The 23,445-nt window shown below is 31.5% G+C and overlaps 1 protein-coding gene across 1 annotated transcript in view; it reads right to left on the bottom strand.

Annotated features, from left to right (window-relative positions):
* Nucleotides 1–23,445, bottom strand: part of LOC113003707 — a 78,869-nt gene that overhangs the window by 35,987 nt on the left and 19,437 nt on the right. The window contains exon 2 of the mRNA XM_039452941.1: nt 508–573. Within this exon, the coding sequence (XP_039308875.1) occupies nt 508–573 (66 nt within the window). The remainder of the gene's footprint in view (nt 1–507; nt 574–23,445) is intronic.

The raw sequence follows: 23,445 nt of genomic DNA on the forward strand, positions 1-23,445 counted from the left end.
CAAATCTATTAACAAACTATTTTTTGTACTGTATTTTTGTATCTGTAATCTCTAAACGTACATCAATTAAGAATATTATTCACAAATTAACTTATACATATAATAATATTCAAGTTATCTAAATTTATAAGATTTTATCAGAAATATCTCAATAACTATCGTACTGATTCCGTTTATACATCTACTTTTTAAGTATAATTAAATATGTAAAATGCTAAAATTATATTACATGCAATATTACTTACATAGGCAATTAAAAGGTGAATAATTAAAAAATACAGCTATTAAATCGTTAAAGTGCTCCAATTAGAAACCATTAATCAATATTTATATATCAGTACGATTCGTTAGATAGTACGCATATTTCCATGCTATTAAAGATACTGTAATTCTTGTTTTGTATGGATGGACAGGTGGATTCAACTCTTTTTTTTGTAATTAGCTTCAATCTCCTTCCGTTACTTTGTACGGCTGAGTTATAAATTATTTCTTATTGTATACATTTACCTTTGATAAGCCGCGAGTGGGGTGGTGAACCAATGGCGATAATTCTTCTTCGCCACATGAGGAATCCTGCAATAAAAACTGAGTATTAATACGCGCTCGAATGTTCTCAACACTTAATCAGTATTGGTCGATAAATGCTACGTATACATTGATAAAGATTAAACTTAATAAGTTATATGTTTAACTGAAAATAAGAAATACATCTTATTTTTTTAACTGAGTAAAAAAGAATAACTGTACTCTTTTGCAAAATGATAGCCACTTATTTTAATTATAATTTTAATGTGCATTATTATAAGAATATAATAAATTTGTTAAAAATGTTTATTGTAAAGTACTTATACTTTAAACTTGTATTTAATTTCATTAACCAATAAAAAAAGTATTGCTTGTAAACATTTTGCTGTACAACTTAGGTACAATTTATTACTTTTATTTCTTGTAACAACAGTTTTAATTAATTTTTACTTAATTTTATAAACTGCCTTCCTTCTTATTCTCAATAATTTATTATTTTTGAATCATTAAATTTTCACGATGAGAAATCAGTTGAATAATGTAAAAAGATATTTGATTTACAAAGTCTATATTTAAAATTAGTATTAATTATAATTAACCCTCCATGATCCAATGCTTTTTTTTCATTGCTTTCTCAGTTCAATTGGATCATTGGTCACCTGATAGTATTTTTGACAGAGTTTTTGAGCTCTAAAAAATCTGAAAAAATTCTAATACTTTCTTCTAACATTTTAGAATATAATTTTACAATTATTTAATTCGTTTTTTTAATTCTTTGTGCGTGTCCAAATTTGAGGCCAAATAATTTATAAAATTGAAAATGTAAGTACCTCGATCTTCAATTCCCCAATTTGACAACAGAAAATTAAAACTTATGTTACTTTACAATGTATTATTTAATTATAATTCTTTTGCGATGTCATTTATCAGAAAAGTGTTTAATGAAAGATTTACTTAATGAATAAATCAGTTAAATATTAGCATAATGTTAATGCATTATATAGTAGCATAAAATTAATTAAGTACAAATGTATATCAATATTTTAATTTAATGATAAATTAGTTACCTGAAAATCGAATGTTATCGACAAACTGAAGAAATGACAAAGAAGCCGTCGGAACCTGACAGCATCGACGAACATAGCAAACCACAGATAAACGCTCTTTATTCTTTATACACAAACGTATTCACAATATTTTATCGAAAGATTTTATAATAATCCGTCAGCACGCCATGCCGCCGAAACGAAAACTGAGAACTGTTTCTCAGGACGAATCGATGAGACATGTAGACGGAAGGAATCAACGCAATGTCACTGCGACAAGTCCTTGAATCTCTATTCGCTTCGGTAAACGCGGACGATTAGAAAAAAATTGGAGTATTGGCGGAAGGATCTTCTTTGTAGGGAATGAAAAGATTTCGTGATTTAGAGCGATTTCTCGATTGCCTGTTCGGCCTTCGACACAGAAATTTTAATGGGAACAACTTCCTTCATCATAACGCGCGTGAAATATTTTTGGCAAACTAAACGTTTAACTGCAAACAGCTGCACGTCTTAAAGGTGCACGTTTAACATAGTAAAATGATTAAAAATAATAATAATTGTTAAATATTTAAATAATCTTTTTATCAACAGTATAAAAAATCAACTAATTAAATTATATTTATGTTACTGTAATTATATGTAACGATATAAAACTTTCATCGTATTTTATGTAGATTTAATAAATTAATAATAAATAAAATTTTTAAGTTGTATTCTTATTTCTTTAGGATGAAACAAAATGCCGTCGGCTAGGATGCCGTCGGCAATACGTTTTGCATTTTATTCTATTATTATTTAAATCATATCATAATATAATTATAGAAAAAATATAACACTCAAACTTATCTTTTTTTTCTTTCTTTCATTAAATAATAATAATTTTAATAATGTTTAACTTTTTGGAGTTTAATACATATTGTTTAATATTAAGAAAAACGTATTTTTAAAATAACGGCGTAATGTTGTAGCTCAAAAGTAATATTTGATTGTAACATCGCAATATCTAAAATAAAAATAATATAAAAGTAAGGACATTTAAACTGACAATGAAACTCGCGCCATCACGTTGTCCGACGGATGACGATTGGCATTGTTCGATGTCGTATAACTTAACATTTATTTGCGTTTCTAATTGGGATGTATTATAATGTACTTGGGGTGAAATATTTTTACGAGAATTTCTTACGGAAAAACATTAGTAATGTTATACGTGTCGAATATGTATGTATATTTACGTTCTGATGGTCATGTAATGCAATCAAATATACACTTTCATCAATTGGAATTCTGATTAAAGATTATAAATGTTAATATTTTATCAATATGTAATTAGAAATATTTATCACATAATTTTTATAAATTACAAATTTACAAGGTTAATGCAAAATTGATTTAACACATTTAACGCAGTGCATTATTGTCAACATGTAAATAATTTTGCAAACAATTTATAATTTAAAATTTAAATGTTAGTAGAACAAATATAGCTATCAAATAATGTCAATAATAAGTATTAATATGAGAAAAATATTTTATAAAGTGTTAATGAATATAACAAGTGTAATATGCTTCAATAATAAAGCAAAATTAGTAAAACAATAAATAAGTTAACAAATATAGCGGAAAATTGTTGAAAACGTACCAGTTGTTTAAATATTTCATCAATATTTTAGTTTTGCTAATATAAGCAACATTTAAAGAGATGCTAGACCTTAATAATAAAAATATGAAAGAAATATGAAATGAGTAGTACAGATAAAAATTTAACAGATTACGTTTTGTGTTTATAATGTCTTAACAATGCTTTAAAAAAGATCAAATATACTTGATGTTAATTTTTTATCAATTTATAGCTGATGATAATATAATTTTATATTAAAATTTTATATTTTTATAAAAAAAGATTTGTGCAATATTTTACATTCATTATATAAATATCAATTTAATCTTCATAATAATTCTATATTTACAGCTATTACAAAAATTAAATTAACATTTTTATAAAATTTATCAAGTTTCCTTAAATCGTACCGTTACAAATATTATTATCAATAAATGATATTAAAGTAACACTAATAAGCGACAATAGTAAAATTAATAATTGATATGAGAAAGAAATAAGTCAATTGTAGAAATAAATTTGAGACAGTTTTATTTTAATGTCCTTATCTTTCATTATTATTATTTAATAATTACTACATACATGATATTTGTTTGATAAATTATTAATAAAACAAATATTAATTAATAATTCCTTAATTTTTAATTATTGAAAAATTAAACATTGCAGTAAGAAGTATCTGAAACATTAAGTTCAACAATTTCCAATATGCACTCGCATAAGTTAATATATCAAATAAGAAATATTATTAAGTGTAACTTAAGTGGTTTGCATTTAGCAACTCTCTTAACAGCATAGAGAATAACAAAACATTGTTCATCTTTAAGTAAACGTGTCTATTTTGGATTTAATCACTCACGATTTTCATAAAGTAACCATTTGATAATATTTGTTTCGCTATACGTCTGATTGATCAAATAAGTTTAGTCGCTCCGTTCAATGTTTCCCCTCAACATCCACTCATCGCGAAAGGCAATCATCCTTTCGCGTGTGACGTCATAAATCGAAAGGCCATAATACTATCGCGACAGTAGACGGCGCCTAAGACGTGCGTTACTTTTATGTCAATCTTTCATTTTAGTCTACTTATTGGCGCCAGATCTACGCGATTGCAGGATTAGTTTGTGTAATAACGGCAGGTAAAAGAGAACTGGATAACAAACCGATAAAAATTCATACTCTGTAAAAAATGTAATGAAGTAAGCGACTAAAGAAACTTAAAAAGGAAGTCGAAATAATTTAGGTAATTTCTTTTTAAATTAAAGTTTGTTTCAGTTCCGCGATATTATTTATTCTCCGGCAACATATGCATTATTTTATCTTAAAAGTTGGCCGCGGAAAATTTATACAGAGAAAGTAATATCAGATTTGCAACAGATAACATAGCTGGACGGGAAAAACAATTTTGCTGCAAAACACAAATCTGAAAATAATTATGTTGGATAAGCAAAATATTATATTGGGCACTTTAACTAGTTACTAGAATATTGAAACTTCTTGCAGCAATATCATCATGCTTGAACTTTTTACCTAATTATTTTGACGGTTCAAAATAAAATTATTTTCTAATCTATAGCTAACTAAATTTTCAGATGCTGCAATAAAATTGTTGTTTCCGTATAATATACGTTAATATGGCATTAATAATAAATAAAATCTCACGTTGTTTCACGTTAGACGTACGAAAATTTATAACGTGAACGGACACGATGTCAGTTTTACCTACTACAACCTTTAAGCATCGATAATGGACCACACCAATCCGTTGATTCGATACTAAGAATACAGGTAGATGTGAAACGGGAAAGGAAAAGAACGCCGGTTGGATAGGAGGAAACGAAAAAGGGTGGACCTAGAGTCTGACGGAGGGCAGGCCAAAGGTAGGACCGCTTGCTCGTTTGCCGCCTGCTAGGACGAAAGGACGAAGGTAAAAGTAATCGCTAGCATGCGAAGCACGCCTCGGACCCTCGCAGCGCGTACATTCTCGGTTCGTAATATACGACTTCCGTACGTTGATGGAATATTCGAAAAATCCGAGAACCTCGCCGACGATAGGAGAAGTATGGAAACGTCTGACGAAGATATCGTGTGTAGCTGTAATCCTGAATGTACGAACGTTTCCGCGAAAACTCGCGAAATTGAGTTTCGTTCGCATGCACGCGGATTTTCAGAGAGACATTTTCTCTTGTATAGACGCGATAAAATGTATTTCTTCTTTCAACGTTAATGCATTTCTCTTTAGATATAACTATATATACACGTAATTTTCGATCTGTCAGCTGTTATCTTAGTAGCTTGAAATAAAACCTACCGCTAAATGTAACCTGATACCAAGAAAGCGATATGAATATTTTTTCTCGACAAAATCACACTCTATTCTCGATAAGGAGCAATCAGCTATTATCGAAGGGTCTAGACCCTCACGAAATTTATAGACGAAAAATGTATGGCTAATCAAATCTGATAAAAAGGAGAAAACTGACACGGTATTTTCAAGGGATAACATATTTCAGTGCTAGGTGCATTCATTTTGTGCAGCGTGGCGTCGCGTCGCGTCGCGTCGGTGATTCCGCTGGCATAAGCGTACACCGACGGAAATATTCTTCCGAATATACGACGCTGCCAGCTCGTACGCATGTCACCTCGGACGACTTGTGTGTTAGTGTACAAGTGCTTCACCGAATGGAATGCAACGCATTTCTTGGCCTGCCCGACCAACACGCATCGTCTCCAACGAAAGATGTCCACCGTTAAGCAGGATGCAGATAATCTCAGTGTTTATCGCTCCCGTCCTCGAAGAAAAGGACGAGCTTTCAGTGAACGCAAATGGCATCCCAAGTTGTGGTGGCCATTTTTAAAAATGGTCCTAGTCTCGCACTCGCGTATGCCGTGTGCCCGTCGCTGCCGCCGCATCGCGTCTCAGGATACACGCGGATGCAGCTGATGGCCATAATGCTGAGGCGCTTCGTTGTCCTTGCTCGAGCTCGGGAGATGTAAGAGAGCGAGAGCCCCTTCGCTCCCTCGCAAAGCCGGAAACGTCATGGATTATAAACTTCTTCAGTCACCGCGGAACCGCCCCGGACGCTTTCCTACGAAATTCTCCTATTGCGACTTCGATCGCGCTTCCCCTTTGTCGTGGGGGTCCACGTGAATACGATTATACGATGTTTGGAGAAACGTCACCCTCCGGACGTCGGGCCGAGCAACTGTGTCTCTAGTTGCATCTCATATTTTACAAGTGTTAAACACGCCTTCGTCCCTTGCGCGTTCCTACAAAATGTCCGCTCGAGCTTGAAGAATTTTGTCAGGCAATCCCTCTTTACGAAACAATTTATGCTTCCGCGATCCGTAGCTACGCACTTAAATTTATGTTTGCCATCAAAATAAAGCCTACTACATAATAGGATTGTGCACATATATATAAACGTTTGAACAAAGACATTTTTATCAAATTTTCATTTATAAGTTTAAACAAGCATAGATATTTAAATGTATAAAATAAAACGAGAGGACACGAATTTTGTTCGATGTCGATTTATGAAACAATTAAGCACTTACAATCTGTCAAACTTTTATTTATCTTTTGTATCTTAATCTTGCTCAACAAAATCTAAAGCCTTCACTAAAATGACTGGCTGATAAAATAACAGGAAGCAGAAGAATGAAAATGATGAGTACTCGACGGAACTGCACAAGGGCGATTCGGAAGAAGGTAGAGTAAAGGCAAAGGGTGGCAGGGGAAAAAGAGGAAAAACTCAGCTCGTTTCCAACTGTAGGATAGGGAAGAGAAATACGCGCTCGTAAAAGACGAAACGCAGTCCCTAAAGAAAATACGAATTAAAGCAGCTAGCCGGTGATCGAGGAAACTTTCATATAATCGCTCGGAGAACTGAGGAGTGGACGTCGCAAATGAGACGGCGATAATTATGTTTACGAATAATCACGAACAATGCAATTAATATTTTTAGTAATGGTAATCGATTTGCATACTTTTGACATTAATGCAACAAAATATTTATCCATTACATACATATATTTAAGTGTTTGAAATATCGAAGTAAGCATAAAGGTCTAATTGAAGTCAAAATTTTACTACTACTTTCGACCTCAATTAGACTTTATTTTGATATTTTAAATACTCAAATATTTCTTTTGAATTTATTGACTACAATAGGGTCCCTGTAAAGAATTTTAAAAATTCTAAAAGATTTCTCGAATATTCTTTTTGTTGGAAATTTTCCGATAACTATTATTATTTTAAGGCATAAAGTAAGATCTCAAAAGATCTAATTGAAGTTGAGAGTAGAAATAAAATTTTGACTCGGATATATAGATGTACAGATATTATTGACAATAATATAAAACTTTTGTAAACATAAGTGAAACGAAATAAACAAATATCTACTGTTAGTTTATCATGCACTTCGGAATGCAAAAAGATCGTGAAGTCAATTTTGTATGAACGAATTTTGAGGGAGCACACGACAACAATGTAAAAAACCGGTCATGGTAGATTACCGAACGTTTCCCCTACGTGAAAACAGTATAAGGACGAAACCCTCCGCTTACGCATATTCATCCCAGCGGCGGGTATTAACCATAGATAACTGCAGCTCATCCTGCGCAACCCTCGCAACGAGATACAATAGCAGCGTGCGGTTTCAACCCTTTCTCTCCACCTCCAGATTCGCCACCCTGTACAATAACGGTGAAACTCGGAGGAACGCCCGTAAAGTCCAACTCCCCCCGTATTTAATTTACTGAATAATTGGAATCAAGCTGCCTCATTTGTGTGCCCGGCGACCCTCCCTCCCTCCCTCCCTCTTCCACCCCCAAAACGATGGCAAAACCCGCCCTGCAATTTCCAGCCCCCATGTCGGGCGTTGGATCTTGCGGGAGCTTGATGAGGAGATTTGTGCGCGCTCATAAAACCCACCTCGATTCATCCTGGCCCTCCTCACGTCATCTTCCGCCTCTCACTCTGTCGTTCTCTCTCACCCTCTAACCCTATCTACCTACACTTCTGTTCGGTTCCCGATCCCAGTGCGGAGGTGAATAAAGATGGCTAGATAATGGAACGCCCGCATGAGGGTATAGGAATTACCAGCGTTAAAAGGGTTGGCTAGTTCGACCAAATAAACGTCCGAAAAGAATTCAGAATTGATGCTGCTTTTGAGCGGATAGTTTTAGCATTACGTATACTCTTATTGTTTATACTATGTAAGCTAAAATAAGCAAAAAATTTTATCAGCCTATAAAGTGATGTTATATATTTATAAATAATGTGATATACATATGCAGACTTGTCACTTCTATAGTCAATCAAATAACAATTGATAAAAGATATTAACACTCTCGAGAGATTCTTCCTTTAAAGACTTTAGAAAGAGCAATGGTAAAATGTGTACATTTTAGATTTTGTCAAAATTATTCACATACATTAAAATTTACGTCATAAATATTGAATACGTACAGCTTTCAGCTTTTCACGAAGGTATTAGTAACTTCAATACTGACGTTAGCCGGAGGGAGAATATGAGAATGCTTTAAGCGGGAGGGGGAGTCCCTATTCCTGCTTGCGCATGCGCGGTGCCCAGAAATCGATGGTAGCAGCTAGCTGCCTGGCTCCAGTCACGATATAGTTAAACGATAAAAGGATAAAAAAGAGCAGAGAAAATCGTAACAGTGAGATGCATATTTTTTCGCACTTACGAAATATCACGAACAAATTATAAATAAGTAGTTTTAGATTTTGTATAAAAATATTTCATTAGATAATAAAGTAATAAAATAGAAATATGTGAAATTAAGTATTTTAAATCATCACATTAGTGTATTTTGTAGTCGCTAATTAATTTCTATGTATATGCTTTATGTGATAGATTCTCATAATTATATTAATCCGTTAAAAAATAGCAAACAATTTTTTCTTTAACGCTCAACGCGCTGTTCCATTATAGCACTATATTTTGTTTTAAATGGCAACAGCAATCAAACATTTTTATCCAACATATCCAATTTTCGTAAATAATTCACATTTAAATTCGAAGTAATAAAGATCTCAGATTAATTTTTCAATCTTGTATCGCATGATTATTATTCATAGGATAATGTATGTATCATTCCCCAAAGTATCGCTTCCCCCAAAGCATCCATTTCTAGCATCAGCATTCATCTTGGCGAGCTGTCTGTTTCGTCGCAGACGTACAAGAAGGATGAGATATGAGCCCGAGGGAAGAACGAGAACACTCTGAGATATCGTCGTGCGGAAATGCGCGAATAAGAAAGGCGCTCGCGGTTCCTGGGTGGTCCCCTCTTCCCTCTTTCCCACCCTGCCGTCACCCCCGCAGTCGTTGCTTCCCGACGAATCGCGGCGCGCAAACGCGAAACCACGGAGCATAAAACACGTGGGAATCACAAACACCCGTGCACACGTGAACATGGATGCACGATCCACCGGGAAAATATATACGAGAGATGTAGAGGTGCGCACTGCTACAAATTAACCGTGGACTCGCTGGTATCTTCCATCTCTATCCTTTCTCCTCTTTCTCTCTCTTTCTTTCTCTCTCATCCCCCGTTGTCCCCTCCGACCAATTCCCTTTTCAAGCCGACGCCTCACATTCCCTCTCATACCCCTCCGCGACTCCACATTTCTCATTCCCCGTGCTATTCCCTCCTGCACAGACATGGTGCACGAGCGGTGCGAGGTACCAGAACGTGCCTTGCCTTTCTCCTTCCTCCTGCGTTACTCTTTTGAACGCGATACGTGCGATGCGTGCGTGTTTATGTGCGTGTATGAACATAGACACGCTCGTGTATGTACACATGCTACCACTGACAAAGCAAATGCCTGATAACGTCAGCCACATCGTGCTCCACGAGCTTGGTAATTATCCTCACACATGCCGGTTAGTTAGCCAGTTTGCTGTACGCATCTAACAACCTGCATGTACGTCGCATGGATTGAAAACTTGGTATGTTCACTAGTTAGGATCGCATACGTGCACACAGTTGCCAGCTGCCTCTTTGTGCGTTATATAATGCTGAAATTATACAGGATGGAAATGCGCAAGTTGCAAACTAATAACAAGACGATTTCTCGGTAAACACGTGGCCAAAGATAATTTTTTTTTTGTGCTTTTTCATGTCTCGACAGTGCATACAAGAAGGTGTTGCAGAAAGAATAATTTATAACTCTGACAGAATGTGCTACATATTTATAGTCCAATTTTTTCTATTTCAAATTTTAATTACAGAATTTTATTGCAGTTTCAATAATGAATGAGTGAATTTATATCTTTTTCAGACATTGCAAAGCTATAAGCTATTTTTAGTTACACAAAAAATACAGAAAATAGTTAAATACAAGAAAGAACTTTTCTTTGTTCATGAAATGTTCACACTATTTATAATACAATTATTAATTATTCAATTTTTATACACAGAAATTCTTAATGCATAAACTTATAAATATATTAGAAATATTTTCATACAAATATAAAAATTTACATAAGTTAATATAAACGTTAAAAATTAACGTCTAAGATAGAAAGTCTTATAGAATTTCATAAACTAGTATAAAATCTGGTTTGTTTAAACATATATGGTTTAAACATAGTATTTTATTCAATATTAAAACAAAAAGTATATTAAAAATTTAATATTAAATTTACAAATGTAAAAAGGATACATAACTAATATATATCGTGTTCCCATATGAATATCTCGCGTATAATATCTTAGCGGCTTAGGTGGTAATATTTCGTAACTAAATAGCCAACATCTCAGTTGATATGAGAAGTTTTGGCGATGTCGGTACAGAAACTGCAAATATTATTTCCTTCTTTACCAGCAGATATAAGTTCATAAGTAATATACAAGTATATGTATTCTTACCTACTGCTGATTTAATATAAATAAAATATTTAAAATAAGCTCTACAAAAAAATTTTTATCAAATTTTATTAAAATATTAATACAAATAACTATGCGCGTGGGAAATATGCGTTACATATGTGACAAGTCGGTAAATTAGTTATCTAGTATATCATTTATGTCTACATTTTTCTTGTGGAATAAAGTAATTAATATTTATTAAATAAAGATGTAACACTATCTTAATATCACATTTAAAAAATAAAAAGTTGAAAATTTTTAAATGTTACTATTGTGTTAAATGTATATAGTAAAATTGTAAGGGTTTCGAGAAAAATGGTGATACGTATAATAATAAAAATTTATAAATAGAAAACATCTAATTTATTATTATTTAATTTTAATTTTTTGACGCAATATATAATTGACGCAGTATAAATTTCTCTATTATAATCTTTTATTACATTAATTGTATTTGTATAATAAAAAATATTATAATAAAAAGATTATTAGAAGCAACCAAACAAGTTTTATATGCTTATCAATAAAGCAAACAAAAATCTTAGTATAGCAGATGTTGAGCACGGTGAAAAGAGATAGTATTGATTTTTTTATATATAATAATTATTAATTAATTTATTATTTCTGTGTATAAAAAATTATTTTATAATATAAAATAATCAGTATAAATATTGATTAGATGTAATGCATAAAATAAGAATAAAATAATTTATATTTTTAACTTTTAGAAATCATTATTCTCTCCGGTTAGGAAGTATTAAAGATTTTCAACTGAATGCACACACCTATATAACACCCATGCAGTGGTACTATCCGGTGAGACTAGTGAATCAGATATGCGCGCGCACGCATTCATGATGGCCGCCGAAGATGGTCTGAGGAAAGGAGAGGATGTGTTAAGACGAAGACAGAGAGTAGTGGAGTTGCTATTGGAGTGTGTATTAAGAGTAGGGATGGGCAAATGGAAGTTTCGCAAACGCTATTGGTAGAATCCAAGAGGGTGCGGCGTTCATAGAATGCAAGGCGGCCATCATGGATTTCAGTATGGCTGCTACAAGATAATAAGCTATACTCGACTTTGTTTCACTACGTGTACTGTTGGGAAAAGCAAAGTATAGAATGTATTGATGTAGAAGATTAAAGTAAATAATAGTACAATACTGTGAATAATTTTAATAACATTTTAATGTTAAATGGTTTTAGTTTCTATTTTTATTTTAATTCAAGAACCTTCTCTCTCTCTCTTTCTCTCTCTCTCTCTCTCTCTCTCTCTCTCTCTCTCTCTCATTTCTTATTAATATCTTTATTAAAACTATGATTCCCAAAAATTTGAAAATCAAAGAGAAAATATAGAACATTAATATAATTGCGTAATTCCTTAATGTTATGTGTATCATCGTTACGTATATTATTTAAGAAATATATGCAACCGTTATATTAAATGTAAAATGTATATAATAAACATTTTCATGATAACAAATTATTTCTAAATATAATCAAAACTCATTTTTATAAATAAATCTATCTGAATTAAAATTACAATTACATGTTATGCTATTTTTATTAAAGATACATTAATATAAGATATAGATCCATTTTTGTTATATAATAAAATTTTTGAATGATTTTGCTTGCCTCTCTATTATTTTAAATTAGTGCTTCTCAATTTCTGTTTTATCTCATTATTTAGATAATGCTTCCTTAACATTGTGATGTGTTGAAAAATTTAACAATAACATACTGTGAAAACTTGATTAATTGTGTTAATCAAAATTCTCATTATGAAATTTCAGTGTGACGAACAAGAGACAAGAATCATCTTTCACCTGTTCATAAGGTCAATAGGTAATGTGATAACGACCGTTCATAATGGTTGCAGAGGAAGGAATTACCGTGCAAACCGACACTTAAGGTTTATCGTGTCTCTTACCACGAGGTTATGTATACTATTCTCTTAAAAGTGAACGGTAGTGAGTTGTAACAAGATTATTGACTTTAAATCCTCGTGAATGACCCCATAGGAGATTGAAGCTACAAATATATTACCGATACCTGGGAGCTAAATAGGTGTGTGCACTATACTGAATGGCTGAAGCGTGCAAATCACTTTATCATGTGGACACAAAGATACAAGACTGAATGAAATGAGTCGGAAGCTTAGGAACTTTGGTGGCAACGTGTTGTTCGTCCCGAAATGACGTCAAGAAGTGAGCAGTATAATTGATATTGTGCAAAATACAGCTGTTTTAATTGCGCGATTTCATACCTCTATGTGACATAGTTATTGCTCGGTTGCGAGAAAGAATTAACGTAGAAGTACACATAAGTAGAGGTACAAATATCCTGTCGCGCGTCTAAATATAAGTTGCAAACGAACGAATATCGCGTGCGAAGATTAAAGATAATTTTCATCACGAGCCGCGAATCTTTCTCTCTCTCTCTCTCTCTCTCATTTATTACTCCATGGATGGCAATAAAGATTTCATACATTCCTGTTTAAAAGCTCACTTGACCAAATCCATTAACCACGTGTCGTGATGATTGATAACGCACGTTCTAACATGTCTTATGTAGATTCGTGAACATATATGAATAAAAAAAAGTTCCAAGATAAGTGAAACTCTCAAGGTGACGTCAGCCTGTGATAAGACCATGAACCAATAACGAATATTGACTAACTTATATTTGCCACATTTCTTGTAAAACAATGAGCCATAATCTGATAATATCTATGTAATTAAATAAAATTGTAAACTATAATTTAAACACAAAAGACTAAATATGATAGACAATAAATGTTCGTGTTAATTACTTATAAATCATAAGCATTGCATTAAAGGTACGCTTTATTAAACTCTCCTATATAGAAAGCTCGTATCCAGTTTTATGTTTCTATTGCAATGACCAATTTGATTGATAGGTTTACTTATCTTTAATTCATCGTTTTATTTAAAATTAGAAGACATACATGGTTAAAATAAATTAAAATATTGAAATGTTGAAGCAATATATTCGTTTTCATGATTAACTTTCAAATAACAAAACCAGTTAATATACGTTACTGAAAAGTCAAATATACGCGGAAACGCGCGTAGAATAACTGACACAAGTACAGGTGTTTATGAGTAAAATAATAACTTGACTTTATGGAGCCTGACAAATGACACTATTACATCAGTCGTAACTGTAATAATTATTATACATATATTATAATTACGCGGTTGGTGATTCTGCATACATAAGTTACGCTATCTGCATGAATTTACTGGTCATTAATAGAAACAAAATAGTACTTTTGTTCCTAATGTTCATAAATGTAGGCAAAGCTGAAATCTTATGCAAAATGAAAAAATGATTCTAAATTATCTATTCAACTATAATTTTTAAAACAGCAAATAAAATGAAATCATTGTTTTCCCTCGTATAAATCCATATACCGAGAGAAAAAATTACTAAATTTTAATAAATATTTGTTTAAATAAATATTTATTCAATAAAAAGTGATAGTTAAATTACATTTGTGATTTTTGTATTAAACAAATATTTATTTACATTTAATAGATTATGTTATTGCAAATATTCAAATAAATTTTTTCCTCGGTGTATAATTGTAAAAAATATTAAAATAAGAATATTTAATTTTTGTAATTGCGTTGAAAATGACGATTTAAATTAATTTTTTCCTTTTGTAATTCGCTGAAGAGGGCTCCAAAGAGAGCCGAAACGTTCAATTTTTTAAATTCATCATAAATAAATAACTATTTAAACACTGATTGTGTTTTGCGCTCTTATATCCGCGCTGACTCTCACTAGCCTGTTTTAGCCGTTTAATTTGTGTGAAATCTTGAGAGTCTTTGAACACTTTGTATTTAATTTTAAAATATGAAAGCTATCTTTGACTGCAATCATTATGTTCAAATTAAATAAATTCTTTGACATAAAGAAAACAGGTAAATCATGTTTATACTCATGAGACCAAGTGAAGCTAATAAACCGTTTTCAAATTACACTTTCGGTTTCATAAACTAGTAAATGCTTCACGTTATGACCCTAAAACATATAACACAGCATATGAGTGTCCGATTCAATAATTTTCTATTTTAACGTCTATCGAATTTGTTAATATCACAAGGTTAAATATAAATAAAACCGATCGTGTGTATTACGACACAATTCTAAGCTAATATCAAAAAGCGTAATGTATAGTGAAGAATGCAATACCTTGCATGAAAATCACATAAAACTCCCATTTTATTTCGCATATCGTACAGAACTGTGATTCATGTGCAATTTAATGCATTTTATTCGATATAATACAGATTTAAAACTCTTCCGAGAAAGTTACAAAACTCATATGAAAAACCTTAGAACATATACTACTGAAAAATACGGAAAGAACGGTTTAAAGTATATAATTAGATGTGAAAATAATTTGTTAAATCAATAAAATAATTATGTAGGATGCTCAAATTGATTGCTAGAATGTCAAAACATTTTTTTGCAACGTTACCTATCATATTTAAACGTCCTACACAGTTAGGAAATTGTGTTAAATTTAACATCTATCACTCAGACAATCTACTCAAATTTTTGTGTTAATTTAACACAAGCTGAATATGTTAGAAAGTAACATTAATATTTAAAAATTAATACAAAGAAATATAACACTTTAACACAATTTTGAAACAAAACATACCTCTAAAAACATACTTCTTGAATCAAATTAGCTTATAATATTTGATAATTTATAATATATTGACATGTATATCTTATTCATTTTAATTTTGTTTTAAAACCACATTACTTTTATTTGTCTCGTTAATAAATTGTATTATTTTAACTCTGAAAAATGGTAAATATTAATTTAATACAAAACGTTCAAATAACATAATTATGTTAATTAACATTTGAATATGTTAAAAATGCAATACAAACGTTTTAACAAAAACCAATTTTACCATAAGTACAAAATGTTTTCTACAGTATACATAATTACTTTAATGATTTAACAAAGTTATTTTTAACTTTACGTCTAACTAAATTTGCAAATATAATTCAGTATAAGTCATTTGTTTCATAATAATAAAAACACGATACTTGACTATTGAATACGAAAAGTCTGTCAAAGCAAAGGCAATTACGGATCAAACATTTCTTCGTACATTTTCCTTGTCGCGATTCTGAAAATTTCGTACCGTTATACAAACGGATTCGATGACACTTTGCACAGTGACTCTGTCCCATCTCGAGAACTACTCTCTAATTGGTAGAGTAAACGAACTAATGGGAAAGTCTAACGGGCGACCGCGGCGCCGACCCACGCCTAGGACGGTTCAATTTCTTCACGACCTTCCCATTCGCGGATTCTCTCAAGTTCAAATAAATTCAATTCAATATGCGTGCTTCTTTACAAATTAATATATGAGTTTTTCCTTATCGCGTAGCTATGTAATGCGTGCCACAATACAAAAATATTGATTTCTTTAAAGTAAAATATTACATTTTCCCAGGAAAATGTTATGTTTAAATTGGTGAAATTATTTCTTCAACTTGGTTTTCTTAAGTTAAAATAAAAGTTTCTTTGAAAAAAATAAAAATTTGTTTGATTTCAAGAAATGACATTATTAGCGTTTTCTTATAGTAAATAATTTATTTGTTCAAATTATTTAATTAAAATAAATAAATTTTAATTAGGAAGAAATGATGACAGAACAATAAGATATAAACCATATAGATGTTTTTTATAAATGGGATAATTTATAAATGCATACCAATATTGTGTTACTAAACACATAAAAAAAAATGGAAAGAATTATTTTGTTAAAAATACAGATATAAAAATAATGATGTTTGGATCATTAAAATAATTACATTGCACTAAAAAAAAAAATTTAGCAAGTTTATCTTATTTGGTAATAATTACCAAATCCTTTTTTTGTGTAATGTAATTATTTTAATAATTTAATATAATTATTTTCACATCAATATTTTTAACAAAATCTTTCAATGCAGAAAAAAATGGTGAACGTTAAGTCACAATATAATTTTTCTACTTGTATTTATTAAATTCAAATCTAAACGTGTATCTTGATACATTTCTATTTAAAAATAACTTTACTATTAATGATTATATGTATTGATAATTCATTATATTCAAAAGTATTTTTGACGTGTAACATTTATATTTACAATTCAACATAGAATAGTTACAACTAAATTTAGCATTTTATTCCGATAATAAAACAATGATCATATAGATATAATTAACAACGAACTGCATCTATCGTACCTTGAATTTCAGCGTGTCATCTCATCGGGTATTACGGAATCTTCCGGTGGAGATCTTTTAAATTGGCAAATTATTAAAGCCTATTAAGTTGACACTACGGATGTTCAAATCACTTTCACTTATGGTCTCTTCATGACAAACGCAAATATTGTTCGTTCGCTACATGATCTTCACTAACACCAAAAAGTATCGGGTCATTATAACGTCATCACTTCGTAAGAGTCATTAAATTTTTCTCGTCGTGAGATAGCATGAAATTTCTCAACGTCAGTTTACTAATCGAGTGAATGTAGCAAAAGACACGAATCAATTAAATAGCGCGCTTGTTGATATTGGAAAATAAAGGGAATTGATCGAGGAAAATGAGGAAAAGGAAGAAGATAGTGAACAATGTATCCCGCCGCGAAGGTCGACCATTGATAGCTGGTCCGGGCAATTTGCGCAGAATCTTCAAAAAGGCCGGCGGCGTATAAGAAGCTTCGTCGACGGTGAGAACGACATCGACGACGTAGGTCACCAAAGGAGGTCGTGCGCGCGTGCGTGCCGCCAACAATGTACTCCGCCGGTACTTTTCGAGCACATAACAATGGACCACGTTGGTGAAACGAGGCTCATGATATCTAGATGGGACGTACCGCGCACTCAGCCGGTCGTTCCGTCGCGCAGACTGCACGCTCCACCCTCCCGGCCCCCCTTTCGAACGCCACTCGATACGGTTCGACCCCCACCATCGCTGAACTGCGCTACGCTCAGCCGGTAAAAGAACGCCCGGAACTCCGCACCACTCCTGGTACGCAACCATCCCCCACCCGACACGAGCAACCTTCTGTTCTGGCGCGCCTAGCCGGGCAACCGGAACCCCCACCAACTGAGAATTTGACTCGAATGCCGTGATATACCGGGTGCACCAAAAAACAGTAAATTCTATTGCAAAGTGCCTTTTTGTAACTAACATAAAAAATATGAATACATCTTTTAAAAAAGTTTCGATACTTTAAATATCATCTTGGTATCACTGGAAAATTGGTTTTATTTTTAAGAAATTTAATTCTCCAAAATGATGAAAATTTTTTAATAAAAAATTTTTATTTAATTTTTTTAAAATTATATTATTCTGCAAAATAAATGAAACATATTCTAGTTTAAACTAATTTCATTAAGTTTCAATTATTCAACTTATTTATCAAAATTAATTTTTCTAAATAAACAAATAAAATATATACCTTAGAGATTAAAAAAGTAATTTACGTTATATTGTTTTAAGTAATATTTGTACACAAAGAATTGTATATTTAAAAATAATCTTTATAATTGTTTAACAAAATAGACTAATATTTACTTTTTTACTATTTTTTTCAATTGCAAAATTTTATAAAAATCTTGTATTTATTAATATAAAATAACATAAACAATTAATTTCAATTTTCTCATATATTTGTAACCTATATGTAGATATGTAGAGATATGATATCATGTATGTATACGAAAGTAAGATGTATAAGTAGTAAAAGTATAGTACGCTACATGCTATATTTATACTACTTATATGAATGCGATTTTTATCGATGTGCTCTTATCATCGATTTTTATTTATACATATTTAGATAATAAACGATGTTTCTACACGTATAATAAAAAATAATAAGATTATGTTTTTTATAATGTATATACACAGTTAAAAAATTTATTATTTTTTTATAGTAAATTTCTAATTTAACATAAATTGCATGTCTTAAACATATATTGTATGTCCGTTCAAATTTTTATGCTAATTTAACAAAAGATGAATGTGTTAAAAAATATTATGTACGAAATTAAAACAAAAGTATAATACTTTCGTACAATTTGGAAAGAAACTGTAAAAGCATATTTCTTCTGTAAAATTAACATTTGTAATATTTTAACATGTATATTTTACGATTTTAATATGATTGCGCACTTTTACCCGCGCTGACTCTCATTAGCCTAATTTCCAATTACTAATTGTTTTAAATTTTGAGAGTCCTGAACTAATTTTAATCATTTTTTACATTTTGTTCATTTATTTAAAAAAAGTTAATGTTTTAAAACTATATTATTTTTATACTAAGTTATTTGCTCATTTACTTATAAATTGTATTATTTTAACACTAAGAAATATTGAATATTAATTTTACATAAAATATTTAAATAACATAATCACATAAATCATAAAAATTTAACATGAAAATTTTAACAAAAATCATTTTTAACGTAAATGTAAAATATTTTCTACTGTGTATAATTCGAATGTATAAAACCGTCTCCATTATCATCGTTGAGTCGAAAGGTCATCGCTTTCGCTTTTGAAATCGGAGATCTAGCGTGGAGCTACTGTCCTTTTCACACTTGAAAAAACTTGAAACGTCGACCACGCTCCTTTAAGTCCCTAAAGAGACCTAGTATCCCTTGCTACATGAGGTGTGGTTTTTTTTATGATTGGTTCTTTACGATTGGTTCAAATGGTACCGCCATTAGATTTTGTAACTTTCAATATAGTAGACTTAAACTGCAAATTATATTGCATAATTTTTTATAAATATTTAGTATATTTAAAACCTACATATACGCACAAAAATGCATACGATCATGATAATTGTGCAACATAAATCATCATGAAAGAAAAATAAAATAAGCTATACCTTTCTTTCTTCCCTTTTTGCGTTAAAAATTCGTAATCTAAACAGTCACGTCTTTTAAATCAAGTTCTTAATAAAATTTCTAAATTTAATTAAAATTTTAAACAACTTAATTGAAATCTGATAAATTAGACTGGCATTATATTTATAGTCAATACTCCCGCGAAAATAAAAATATAATCACTGGATTTATAAAAAAAAAGAGAAAAAAAGAAACTGATTCATGCAGTTTCCGATTTCATTTCAAAGCACATTTGTAATATAAAAGTCGTAGACTTTTAGAAACTGGTTTTAATGTAGGAATCACGCGACCAATAACATATATATCTTTCTTTGAACTTTCGTTTCGCACAAGTCCCATCCTTCGCGCCATCATCGAAATGAACAACCAGCGTCTCGCCTTCGCTTTCTTCTTTTTTTTCATCCTCGACGGACAGTACGCTCTCACGCGGAGTTCGAGATCATGAGGGTGTCTGGCACTCAAAATAAAATACGAGCTAGTTCTGTCTCGTGTCACACAAGCCACACCTACGTATTCGTGTACAGAAGGCTTCAAAACGTGCGGCTGTCCCCCACAAGCAAAGCTTAGGGGAAAATTTGAATTCTTTTTATATCTCAAATTTTGCTTTGATATTCGATAGGGTATTATTCATCAAGTTATATTATCAGATTATTATAGAATTAGAAAACGCTATTATTCATCAAATTATATTATCATTAATATCGCTTATACGGTTTGTAGTTGTTTTATTATTGATCTACGTGACTTGAACAGCAACTGTTTGAATTATATATCTATTATGCAACAGTATATGAATTTTAGCGCAAAAAATCATATGTTATTGATATTACAACGTTTTATGACGACTATATTACGATTACTAGAATGATACAACGTAATACAGGAGCAATTATGATATAAAAATTCAAACAATTTTTTGTTTCTCATAAATGTTCCCGCCATTATTTTTCTCAATGTGTATATCACAAATTTAATCCTTTCTGATTTATTTTCAAAGGTAGAAATATCATATTTCAACATGCAAATAATAATGCATCTGTTCTAAAGAATTGTGGAATTTTAAAAGACACAACAAAGAATAAAACATCCGACACAGCAGCATGTGGCGTAGCAGGTTGTTAGGAAGGGAATGCCAAAGGCGGAGAAAAAGAATGGCATACGTGCGAGGAAAGGGGGAAGCAGAAATACAGGAGAGCAGATTCGACGGTTTACTCGCGCCGGGAAGCAACGAATTGATCTTCGGAGCTAGCCAAAGCCCCGGATTTTCTCGTCTACTCGTCTCTGTCTCTTTCCCTCTTGTCTTGTCCTTCTAATAATAAATTACATTCCATGTTTTTCTTACTCCTTATATACGTACAGTAATTGATAACTACTACTCATTATTATTTTATCACGCCCAATAATTGAAACACCTGTATCAGCTAAACTCATTTATGACTTATAAATCGTAAAAAGTAAACTGCGGAATATTTTGCACATGCAAAAAGACATGTCGGCTGTTTCTTAAATTTATTACAAGATTCTCGTAAAATTGATTACAATTAATAATTTAAAATTCCACAAGTTTTCCCATGCGATATAATATTAGAACTATCAATCACATGAATTCTCCCGCATTACTATCCGATGTTGAGGAAGTAACTCAGCTCGAACGTTAAGACACGAACATTCAAGAGTTGTTATATTTATCGTGACACTCAAACCTTCTTTATGATCTATTAAACACCACGTCAAATGTGTCATGTTGTGCTGCAACGATAGAATCTTTTTTAGACTTATGCTAAAATATTTATGCGATTTTGTCGACTCGACATGTGCGTAGGAATTTTGCGAATTTATACGAAATTATCTCTAGCGAATATTATTGATAATATTGCAGAAACTGAGAAAAAGTCTCCCGCTGAGTAAAAAGTCCATTTAGTAATGTATGTAATATGACATAACTGATGACAACGGGATTGAGGAGACAAAGCAAAACGTATTACGATTAATAGGCAAGACGTATATTCGAGGATTTAGCATTTTAAGAGACGTTCTGAAAGTACAAAGTACGTCAGCGTTTAATTAAGCTGATTTAAGGCGTAATGTTGGGACTTGACGTGCATTTATCACGTAACCGAATGAGCATTAACTGCATCGCCGGATATCAACGAACCCTGCGGGCCAACGCGCTTAATGCTCCTATTTCTGTTTAACTTCTCAATTAACATAAGCGTGCAACTTCATTATTGCCGTTACACGCCGCTTGACCACGAATGTCTGCGGTGAATGGAAAATACCAACCGTGTACACGAGCCTTTTGTTTTTTAAAGCCCACCTGTCACTCGCAGCCATCATAATGAACACGTGACATACAGCACCCTACCTAATTTTGGAATCAGTTTTTATGCCTACGCCGCCTGTTTCACTTTTACTGATTAAAACGTACGTGTTTCGCTTCTATATGCCCATCTTAATTTAAGATGTGCCAGGTGATAATAATTAGAAGAACCGTGTAAAATTTACGTTGAAGTTGCAGTTGTCTATAGAACTTGAAGTGTTTTGTAACGAACATACAATAATAAATATAATAAAATATAATAAAATAAAAATAAAAAATATTTTTTTTAATAAGAAAAAGAATGAACACATCTAATTATGTTTTTTTAAATAATGTAGATAAACTTCTTAACATCACTATCTCAACTATCACTTATCTCAAAATGAAACTTATTTTTTCAAAACATTTATTTTTTGTTGCGACTCAAACAATACGCTGTTTTTATGGACACGCAATTGTTTTACACCTAACAAAGAAACTGCGGTTGTCGCGTTGTCAGACGCGGTCACGGCGATATATGGATTCGGTAAAATAAATAAAAATTTGAAGAATGAAAACCGTAAGATTTAGGTGAAGGCTATTAAATCTATTAAGGTCCGAAGATATTTTTGGAAGGATTATTCTGAACAATCAAGAAATCGTGACAAAAATGGATTTGTCGCAAACTGAACGTAGCAATTATTATTAATTTCTTAAAAAATATAGCTGAAAAATATAGGTACAAAAGACATAAACTTTTTTCTAATCATAAATGGAAATTAATGTCAGATACATTTAATTGCAATAAACGTACAGTATAATAAAAATGAATTAATAAAAAAAGAAAAATTACTTTTTTATACTATGATAATTTTTTAAATTTGTTATGTTATGACAAACTTTGAAATTTGACCTTAGTTTTGCTTATCCTTTTGCTTTAAATAAAATTTGAAAAAAGAAATTAGCAATTCATTATACTGGATAACAACACTGTACGTGGACGTTTACAATGTACTGAATTTTAGTATCAAATATATTACATCGCTAACAATAAATGCTTTCATATCGTAATCAGATCTTGAGTTTG

The sequence above is a fragment of the Solenopsis invicta genome, chromosome 8, assembly GCF_016802725.1.
Source record: "Solenopsis invicta isolate M01_SB chromosome 8, UNIL_Sinv_3.0, whole genome shotgun sequence".
NCBI lineage: Eukaryota > Metazoa > Arthropoda > Insecta > Hymenoptera > Formicidae > Solenopsis > Solenopsis invicta.